The 9,841-nt window shown below is 63.7% G+C and overlaps 2 protein-coding genes across 2 annotated transcripts in view; both read left to right on the plus strand.

Annotated features, from left to right (window-relative positions):
- The window catches only part of METAP1D (methionyl aminopeptidase type 1D, mitochondrial), a 49,410-nt gene extending 44,939 nt beyond the window's left edge, over positions 1 to 4,471 (plus strand). The window contains exons 7-10 of the mRNA XM_026093143.2: positions 1,308 to 1,405; positions 2,251 to 2,298; positions 3,174 to 3,252; positions 3,383 to 4,471. Of these exons, the coding sequence (XP_025948928.2) occupies positions 1,308 to 1,405; positions 2,251 to 2,298; positions 3,174 to 3,252; positions 3,383 to 3,461 (304 nt within the window). The 3' untranslated portion in view covers positions 3,462 to 4,471. The remainder of the gene's footprint in view (positions 1 to 1,307; positions 1,406 to 2,250; positions 2,299 to 3,173; positions 3,253 to 3,382) is intronic.
- A 2,581-nt stretch (positions 4,472 to 7,052) lies between these two features.
- On the plus strand, positions 7,053 to 9,248 carry DLX1 (distal-less homeobox 1). The gene is made up of 3 exons (XM_064514955.1): positions 7,053 to 7,491; positions 8,009 to 8,208; positions 8,556 to 9,248. Exons 1-3 carry the CDS (start codon positions 7,179 to 7,181, stop codon positions 8,808 to 8,810), a joined length of 768 nt encoding a protein of 255 aa, XP_064371025.1. The 5' UTR covers positions 7,053 to 7,178; the 3' UTR covers positions 8,811 to 9,248.
- Positions 9,249 to 9,841: the final 593 nt, after the last annotated feature.

Consider the following 9,841-nt stretch of genomic DNA (forward strand, 5'->3'; position numbering starts at 1 on the left):
TAGGGCAAAGATGGGTTGGTAAAAGCTAATATACAAATCCTGTTAAAACAGGCTCTTAAGGTCTGACCACTGCAGCGTTATTAACCGTTGACCCGACTCGGCTCTCCGGCTCCCGGCTGCCGGTGGCGGAGCACCGCGTGCTTCAATTGCAGCGGCATTAAATTCCCGAGTTGTGCCACACGGGTACCGCAGCGAGCGCCGCGGGCTCGGCGAAGCCTCGTGCGCCAGGGGATTACTGTGTGCAGCAATCCAAGGCCACTTTGGAGCTGAATGAGAGCCTCCCCATGGGGTTTAACATGCTTTAATTTCTGTGAGAGGAGTTTACACTTTTATTTGAGTTTCTTAACTTTCCCGTGCATGCTCCTGAAGCCAGACTCTGAGCAAGCACTTGTTCAGGTGTAAATACACACGGACCTGGAGTGCTGAAGTTCCCACCTTGGTTTAAGACAAACAAATGAGGCTTTCAGTGCCGTGGATGAAATCTCGCCAGGCTGAGCGCCTTCCTGTGCTTGGCCGGGCTCCTGTTTGCTTGTAGGAGCCGTGCGGGGGCGATGGGCGGGGGGCTGCTCCCCTGCGGCCGCAGCTCCGGATCCGGGTGCCCCCGGGTCCCCCCGCGGCTGGGGCTCTGCGCTGGCCGCCCTGGCAGGGCCGCCCCGGCGCGGAGCAGGGCGGCTGTGCTGAGCCAGGGCCCCTGTGGGACTGGGCCCTGCCGGGGAGCTGAGGGGTCTCCCGCAGGCAGGGCTGCGAGCCCCGCTTCGCGCTGCCAGCGGTACTGCCCTGGTGGAAGCGCGTTAACCAGCGCGGGCAGGTGGGCTGGGGTTGCAGTCTGCTTCGGTATTGAGCGTTGTCGGTATTTTGGAGGGGAATCGGTAGGGCTTATAAGGCCCTCCTGCCCCAGTGGGACCCCTCCGCCTGAGCGCAGCTTCAGCGTGGCTCCGCGCTGCGCAGCTGCCGGGCCGGCGCCTCGGCGGGAGCTGGCTGCTGCATTGAAGCAGGTTCCTGCCGCGGCCGTGCCCGGGGGTTGCCCTCCAGAAAGGAGAGGGGCGAGCCGCTGCCGTCCTGCCCAGCCTGCAGGGCTGACCTAGGCACTGCCCGCTTCTGCGGGCAGGTGTGTTAACTCTGAAACCTAACAATGGCACCCTGGTGCCAGGCCCGATGGCTGCTTCCTTTCGGAGCGGAGACGCAGCTGCGGGGCGGCGGTGGTGCTCGCGGGAGCCGGGGGGCCGCGGGGCCGCCGGGGCCGGCTCGGGGGGCGGGGGGGCGGCGGTCGGGGGGGCTCCCTGACGGTATCCTCTTTGCCCCCGCAGCTCCATAGCGCGGCAGGGCGGCTTCCACGTCTGCCCCGGCTTTGTTGGCCACGGCATCGGATCGTACTTCCACGGGCACCCCGAGGTGTGGCACCACGGTAAGCACGGCCCCGCGCCCGCCCCGCCGCCGCCGCGGAAATCAGCCCCGGGGGGGCGGTGAAATTAACAGAGCCCCTGCACACGCGCACACGCGCACAGACACAGACACGCACACGCACCCCACACCCCCCACACACATGTATACACACACGCACACACGCACACACACACATATATACACACACACAGACACACACACTCAGACACACACGCACACCCCAACACACATCTATACACACGCACACGCACACCCCCCCACGCACACACACACGCACACACACGCACACACCCCCCCACGCACACACACACACACACACACGCACACACACACACACGCACACACACACACACACACACGCACACACACACACACACACACACAGACACACACACTCAGACACACACGCACACCCCAACACACATCTATACACACGCACACACACCCCCACGCACACACGCACACACACACACACACGCACACACACACGCACACACACACACGCGCAGCCGCGGCAGCGGGGCGGCCCGGCGCGGGGAGCCGGCGCCGGCGGGGTCGGTTGCAGGGCCGGGGAGCGCGGCGGCGCCGGGAGGTGCCGAAGCCCGGTAACGCGGCTCGGGGGCGAGCCGGGGCGCGGAGCTGCTGCCCGCCGGCGGCGCTGGGGCCGGGTGCGCTTGGCGTTGGCAGGGGTGGGGTCACGGTTTTTTACGTGTTTTTCGTATTCCTAACGGAGGTTGCCGTGCACCGTACCTGCGGGCCGGAAAGGGGTTTAAACCAAGTGCTGGTTATATTTACCAAAAAAAAAAAAGTCTCAACAACTAAAAGCGTTTTTATTTTCTTTTGCAGCCAATGACAGTGATTTGTTAATGGCAGAGGGAATGGCGTTCACAATAGGTCAGTAACTGTCTCGTATGGCTTTCTGTAAGGAAACACACAGAGCAACCCAGATCCGTGCAGTTTCTTTATTTGAATATAGACATTTCCATTCAGATGAGGATGTCGGCTCCAGGATCCCTTTAGGAAGCGGTTTGAAACATTACGTTAAATTGCAATAAGGGAATAATTGGGTAAGATAGCTGCCAAGTGATAAGATTTCTTGGAGGAAATATCATCAATAAATCTTACTAAATGCCATGCTCAGCGCGCATTTTGGTAAGGAGAGCCGTAGGCAGCGCTTTGGGCCGGGGTGCAGAAGCAGCGGGACCCGGTTGCGGCACCCAAGCTCTGCGTTAGCACCGAGCTGTCTGGTGGCTCTTCTGTCACCTAGGTCCCGCCAGAGCCGCCGCGGGCTTGGGGACCGCAGCCGAGCGAGCCAGTCACACCGCTGCCCGGCGGGATTGAGCGCCCGGAGTACCAATCACGGGGAGCTCGGGGGGAAAGCCTCTTCCTCACTGTGCGCCTAAATGGCGCGGCAATTAGAGGGAAATAGGAAAATTGTTGTTTTGCTGATTTAATGAACATTTTAAGCCTGTTTAAAAATTTCAAATATTTTAAACTATCTGCTGTTTAGAAGTGTGGTTGGTGCTTTGGTTATTATCCACGGGGTCTTAATTAAAGCTTGATTAAAATTCCCTGCTTTTGCAAAAAAAGAAATGGGCAACTTCCTACCTTCGTAGTTCGTCTTCCTCTTTTGCAAGACAGTTGCCCAGCGAGGAGGGAGAGCGTGCAGGGAGGCAGCTGCCTGCCGGGACCCGCTTCTCTTTCCTGCCTCCCAGTTCGGACAGCAGCGCCACTAAGTTTGGAAAACATTTATTTTCTTCTTGTTACAGAGCCAATAATAATGGAAGGATCCCCCGAGTTTAAGATTCTGGAGGATAAATGGACGGCGGTTTCTGCAGACAATAAAAGGTGCCTGGTTTTGCTTTTTAATCTTCCGTGAGCCACGGGCCTGATCCCCGACAGCCAGAAGAAGCGGGTGAGTTTTTGGCCGCCTCTGCCCCCCCCCCCCCCCCCGATAACTGCTGAATGTGTCTTTCAGATCGGCGCAGTTTGAGCACACGGTGGTCATTACCCCCGAGGGAGCAGAAATCCTCTCCCAGGCGGAGGAAGAAGCCTGAGGACGGAGCAGCGGGGGCTGCCCGCGCTCCCGGGCGCAGACGAGCGGACGCAGCAAAGGCCCGGCGGCCGAGCCGGGAGCCCGGCGGTGCCCTGGGGGCCGGGGCCTCCCGCGGGGCCCTGCGCGGGGCGAGCGCGTCCCAGATGCCGCTTCGGGGCAGGGGACGGGGGGACACGGAGTGTGTTGCGTTTATAGCTGAGCTGTGGAGTCAGTTTTTCTTCGCTGCGACTAGCGCGATGCTGCTTCCCAGGCTGTAACTTCCACTAGGATGTCAAAAAAAAAGAAAAAAGAAAAAAAAAAGAACAGCAAAGGAGAAGTTTCCCGAGTGTGGCAGCCCGCGCAGCCCTCCCCAGCGCCGCTCCCCTCCTGCCTCCCCTCGCTTCTCTCCGCACGGCACAACAGTGACCGCAAGCGGGGGGCGAAGGGGCGAAGCGCCGCCCGGACGCCGGGGATCGCCGGGCACCAGCCGGCCGGGGCCGTTGCATCGGGCCGCGCCGCGTTTCGGGCGTTTCACAGAAACGGGGGACGCGGCGGCGACCTAGAGGATGGGTGCGGGCTGCTCCCGGGCTCTGCTTGGAGGAGGCCGCGGTGAGGGGCGCAGGTCGGGAAGTGCGCGCACCGCTGCCCAGGCCGGGGGCGAGGGGGGGTCACGGCCTGCCGCGGACCTGCCCGGGAGGGGAGGGCCGGGGTGTGCAGCGGGCGGCCCGAGCAGCCCGGAGCGGCGCCGGGCGCCGGGGCTGCTGCTGCGGGACCGCGCAGACCGCGGGCTGCGGAGCCGGCGGAGCCCGCGGTGGGGCCGGGCGCGCTAAACCTGCGGCTCTGCTCCGCGGCTGCTTGTGCTCACTCGAGCACAGCGAACTGTCAGCTCTAATAGTGTCTAACATCGCCTCCCGAAAAGCCGGAGCCCCCCAGAACACGTCTAACATTGCGGGCAGCCTTTCAGCTGCGCCGCCGCCGGGATTGGTTTGGAAGGCTTTAAAACCTGTAAAAATAAACGATGCATCAAACAAGTTTACAAACACAGAGAGGTCAAACAGCGCGTTATCGGCCCTGGGAAGCCCGGGCACACCTATCTCTGCCTTGGGGGAATATATTCCGTTTCCCTAAGCCGAGGGTTGGCTGCGTGCGGGGCCGCGGGCTGCCGTCCGCGCTGCCCCTCCGCGGGTGCGCAGCGGCGGAGCCGGGGTGGTTTTGCGCGTCGTATTTCCCGGGGGCCAAGGCGGAGCCCGGGGGGGCAGCGAGCGAGGGGGCGATGCCAAACGCCCCGGCACCGCCGCCCGCCCCCGCCGCTTGCGAGCGGGTCGGTGCTGCCGGGGGAGCCGGGCCCGGGCGGGAGCCGCCGCCCGTCGTCGCCAGCTGCTGCCGGGGCCGTCGGGGCGCTGGAGCCGGCGGCGCCGCGGGCGGGGGCTGGCGCGGGGGTGCCGTGCGCGGCCGCGGAGCCCGGCTCCGCGTTAGGAAGTGCTGAGGAGAGCGGGGCGCCGCCCGACCCCCCGGCAAGGGGGCTGCCAGCGAGGGGCCGAGCCTCTCGCTGCCCTCGGTTCACTCCGAGGGTGCCCCCAGAGCACTTCTGCTGCGACGGGAGCCCTGCGCCCAGGCCGCCCCTCCGGCCGGCGAGCGGCACCCCGAAAGGCCGCTGTCCCCGTCCCCGCCCCCCGGCGCGCTCGCAGCCCGCGGCAGGGCCGGCTCGCGCGGAGCAGCCCGTCGGGGCGGGCCGGGGCCGTCGGAGCGCGCAGCCCCCCGCGGGGCTCCATGACGCCGCCGGGCAGAGCCGCTCGCCGCGGCCGCCGTGCGCGGTGCCGCCGCCCCTGCCGCGCCCGCCCGCCGCTCCCCGCGCAGCGGAGCCCCGCGCGCCGCCGCCGGACGCACGAGCGGACGGGGCGTAAAACGGGCGGTTCAACCCGGCAGTGCCGCCGGGGGAAACACGCACGCACACCCCAGAAAAGCGGGCGCGGGGGGGCTCGGGCCTGCCCGCTTTGCGCACGGTCATTAGCCGGCTGCTTCGAGGACCGTCGCTGCCCGAACAAGTTTCAGTCCGTTCTGCGGGCTGCGCGGGGGCCCCGCCGGCGCGGCGGCAGTGCGCGCAGCCCCGCGCAGCCCTGCCTCCGCCGGGCGCACCGCGGCCGCGCAGCCGACCCTCCGCTGCTGTCTCCGGCGGCATCAGCAGCGCGGCTTGCTCCGGCTGCTCGTTTTTATTGGCGTCTCCCTTTGCCAAAATGCGCCTGATTACATGGGTTCGGTGCCGTGATAACTGCGCACCCCAGACAGCCTAGGTGTAACCGGGAAAGTTCAGCCCAGGCCAGATCAAATCCCAGGCTGTTTAATGCTGAAAGGCTGCATGTTGCTATTAGTGTTAAATATATGGCTAATTATGCGTATGAAAATTAAACATCAGTGTTATGCTAATGGGGCCGCCTTCAGCTGTGGATCAGAGCACTTGAGACTAGCATTTAATCAAATGAATCAGTAACTAATACATCTGCACGTGTGAACTTTCACAAGATCATTTTCCTGTTACAGTCGCACCGCCGAATTATGAAAGAAATAATTATCAACACTTTCTAATTATCTAACAAAGTAATTTGGGATTCGCGGTAGGGTCTCTGCGGAGGCTCTCCCGGCTCCCACCTCGGTTCCCCCTCGCGCCCGCGGAAGTTTCGTTTCGGGCGCCGTGCGGCCCGCTCGGGAGGGTTGCTCGCCCGGCGGTTTTTAAGCGCAGCAGCAGCAGTAACTGGGCCGGCGGCGAGGGGCAGCGGCGGCAGCGCTGGGCGAGGCGGCGGGGCCGCAGGCCGGCGCGGAGCGGAGCGGCCCTGCGCGCCCGCGGGGAGCTGCCACCTGGCCGCCCCGCGCTTCGTGCGCGGGCGCCCCGTCCGTGCGCGGAAGCGGGCGCGCGGCCCGGCCGCGGTGAGAGGCGCCGGAGCCGCCCGGGCCGGGCCGCGGTGGCCCTGGGCGAGCCGGAGCGGCAGGGCTCGGCTGCGCCCTCCCCCCGCGCCGCCTGCCTCGGCGGGGGGGCGGAGGGGAAGGGGGGAGGTGCGATGCCTCCCGCCGCCTCGCCGTGCTCCAGCTCGGCGCCCTCCGTCCCCGGCAGCGGGAGCGCGGAAAGGCGCGGCGGGAGAGGGCGGCGGGCTGGGAGCGGGGCGCGCGGGGGCCGCCGGCCGCCACAGACGGCTCCGCGCCGCCGCCGGGCGCCGTCGGGGCGGGCGGGCGTCGGGAGCCGCCGGGAGCTGCCGGGAGCCGTCGGGAGCCGTCGGGGCGGGCGGGCGGCGGGAGCTGCCGGGAGGCGCCGGGCGCCGTCGGGGCGGGCGGGAGCCGGGAGCCGCCAGGAGCCGCCGGGAGGCGCCGGGCGCCGTCGGGGCGGGCGGGCGCCGGCGGCGCGGGGACGCGCGGCGCTCCGAGCGCAGCTCTCCGCGCTCGCCGGGGTCCAGGCGAGCCCCGAGCGCCTTGGACCAATCCAAAGCGATTATGCAAGACGGCGGACCAATCAGCTCCGCCAGCTCATGAATATTCATAGGCCTGGCTGAGTCAAAGCTTTTAGGCGAGTTTGTGTAGATCTACAGCATCATGCTTAGACTTTTCAAAGAGACAAACTCCATTTTCTTATGAATGGAAAGTGAAAAACCCTGTTCCGCTTAAATTGGGTTCTTTCCTGTCCTGAGAAACACAACAGACCCCAAAAAGGCAAGCTGAAGAGAGAACACACACACAGACCAAGCGACAAGAAATGACCATGACTACCATGCCAGAGAGTCTAAATAGCCCCGTCTCAGGGAAGGCTGTCTTTATGGAGTTTGGGCCACCCAGCCAGCAAATGTCTCCTTCTCCCATGTCCCACGGACACTATTCCATGCACTGTTTACACTCCGCGGGCCACTCTCAGCCTGACAGCTCGTACAGCACAGCTTCGTCCTTCTCCCGACCGCTGGGCTACCCCTATGTGAACTCGGTCAGCAGCCACTCGACCAACCCCTACATCAGTTCAGTGCAGTCCTACCCCAACAGCTCCAGCCTGGCTCAGACCCGGTTAGAGGAGACAGGTAGGTGCTCTCGGCTTTGGGGCGGGGTGGGGGAGGGGAGGGAAGGGAAGGGAAGGCAGGGAGGGAGGGAGAGTGCTCGGAGCAAAAAAATCTGTCTGGGGGGCAAAAATTAAATGAAATTGCAAAAATATTAGTCAGGAGAGGCTGAGGCTCACAGGGGATCAGCACGCAGAGCACACAATGCCCGGCTGGAAAAGAAATCAACCCAGATGTGCACGTATTAGTCTTCGTAATTATTTATTGCGTAGCGCTATAAACAATGTATGCAATTAAGGGTAATTAAACCTAAACTGCAGCCTGTAAAAATAGCAAACTTTCTCTGGGAAGAAGCCTGGGCTGCCATAATCGCCCGGAGCCTTTGTTAGCGCTGCTCGAGCTGCACTTTTCCTCCTTCTCATTACTGTTATTGTTGATGTTGCTGCCGTTATTATTGCTGTTGCCGCTGCTGTTACTGTTACTGCTGTTATTACTACTGCTGCTATTATTATTATTTATTGTGCATCGTTTGTGGTTGTAGGGGCCGAATCGGAGAAAAGCACTGTGGTAGAAGGAGGGGAAGTTCGCTTTAATGGGAAAGGGAAAAAAATCCGCAAACCCAGGACTATTTATTCCAGTTTGCAGCTGCAGGCTTTGAACAGGAGGTTCCAGCAAACTCAGTACCTGGCTCTGCCCGAAAGAGCCGAGCTCGCAGCCTCTCTGGGACTCACCCAGACCCAGGTACGGCTGCGGCGCCGGCCCTCGCCGGGCCCCGGGCCCCGGGCCCCGGCCCTCGCCCTCGGCGCCCCGCGGTTCCCCGCGGCCGCGCGTGTCCGCGCCCGGCGCAGCGCAGCGCAGCGGCGGGGGCGGCGGGGCCCGGCCGTCGCCCGCCCCGTCCGGGGGCAGGGCCGCGGCCGGCAGCACACGGCGGCGGCGGGGCCCCTGGCCGGGAAGCGGGGCCGAGGGGGGCGGGGGGGGGGGGCGCGGGGGCGCGGGCTCGGCGCCGCCGGGCCGGGCCGGGCCGGGCCGGGCCCGGGGGCGGCGGCGGCGGCGGTGGGCGCTGAGCGGGGCCGGGGCCGTCGTTGCAGGTGAAGATCTGGTTCCAGAACAAGCGCTCCAAGTTCAAGAAGCTGATGAAGCAGGGCGGGGCGGCCCTGGAGAGCGGCGCCCTGAGCAACGGCCGGGCGCTGTCGGGCGGCTCGCCGCCGGTGCCCCCGGTGTGGAACACCTCCTCCGCCGCCGGTAAGGCCTCCTCGGGCACCCCGGGCACCTACATCCCCAGCTACACGTCGTGGTACCCTTCGGCCCACCAAGAAGCCATGCAGCAGCCTCAGCTGATGTGATTAGACACCGGTTTTCCCCTGCTGCCAGCACTACAGGTCGCGAAAGAATAAAAATTATTTAAAGCGTAAAATTAAATAAAAGGCAAGGAAAAAATGAGAGAAAAAAGAGAGAGGGGGGAAGAGCGAGGAAAAAAACCCAACACCCAAGCAACCGAGCGGGAGGCCTCCCGCCCGCAGAGCCGCTCGGACGCCGCGCTGCAGCCCGGCGCGGGCAGCACAGATGCGACGCGGCCGGTTCCCACCGCCGCCAGCTGACGGGGCGGCCGCGGCCGCGCAACAGCCTGCGAGCAGGGCGAGCGCCCGAGCGCGGCTTTGTGGGACAGCCAGAAAAATGTGTCGGGGGGGAGGAACCTCTCCGCTGTCCTGTCTGTCTGTCTGTGTCTGTTGAAATGTAGGTCATTTCTTTACTGCCCCAATCCGACGGCCTCTTCGATGGCGAGGGGGAAGCAATCTGTACGATTTCGAGAGATTTTTTTTCCTCTACGTTTTTTGTAACCTTCACTCTTCATCTGTATATTTTTGTTGTTGTTAAAAGGGGAAGAAAGGGATTTTATTTATTGACGTAAATTACCACTAGTGATGAGTGCTAGGAAGAAACGGACAATCCGACCTGCTCAGTGCGCTGTTGGGACGCGTGGTCTCCTCTAAACACAACCCCCCCTGCCCCCGCCCCAAACCCACCACGAAGGAAGGAGGCGATTTTTAACTGTTACGACAACTTTTATACTTCGCCGGTGCGGAAAGGTCTGGTCCGAACGACTGGCGTTTTCCGCGTATTTAACAAAGGAAATAAACGCACATCGCTTGGTGCCGCGCAGCAGCTGCGGAGCGCTCGGCCGCGCTGAAGCGGCCGCCGAAGAGCTTCGCCCCCCCCGCCCCGCCCCCGGCCGCGGCGCTGCGCGGCCCCCTGCGCAGCCCGGCGACGCTTCCCGCGGAAAGGCAGCCTGAAGTCGCAGTGCACAACCCGACGTGCAGGAGCTACTCGCTGTACATATTTTATTCTTAATTATTATTATTATTGTTCTGTAAAC

The sequence above is a fragment of the Dromaius novaehollandiae genome, chromosome 7 (genome assembly GCF_036370855.1).
Source record: "Dromaius novaehollandiae isolate bDroNov1 chromosome 7, bDroNov1.hap1, whole genome shotgun sequence".
NCBI lineage: Eukaryota > Metazoa > Chordata > Aves > Casuariiformes > Dromaiidae > Dromaius > Dromaius novaehollandiae.

What these genes read in the sequence shown, in the direction of transcription:
- DLX1 (XM_064514955.1), top strand. Translation starts at nt 7,179, where the DNA reads ATGACCATGACTACCATGCCAGAGAGTCTAAATAGCCCCGTCTCAGGG. An exon ending in GACCCGGTTAGAGGAGACAG is followed by an intron (nt 7,492 to 8,008) that starts GTAGGTGCTCTC and finishes TTGTGGTTGTAG; the next exon opens with GGGCCGAATCGGAGAAAAGC. An exon ending in TGGGACTCACCCAGACCCAG is followed by an intron (nt 8,209 to 8,555) that starts GTACGGCTGCGG and finishes CCGTCGTTGCAG; the next exon opens with GTGAAGATCTGGTTCCAGAA.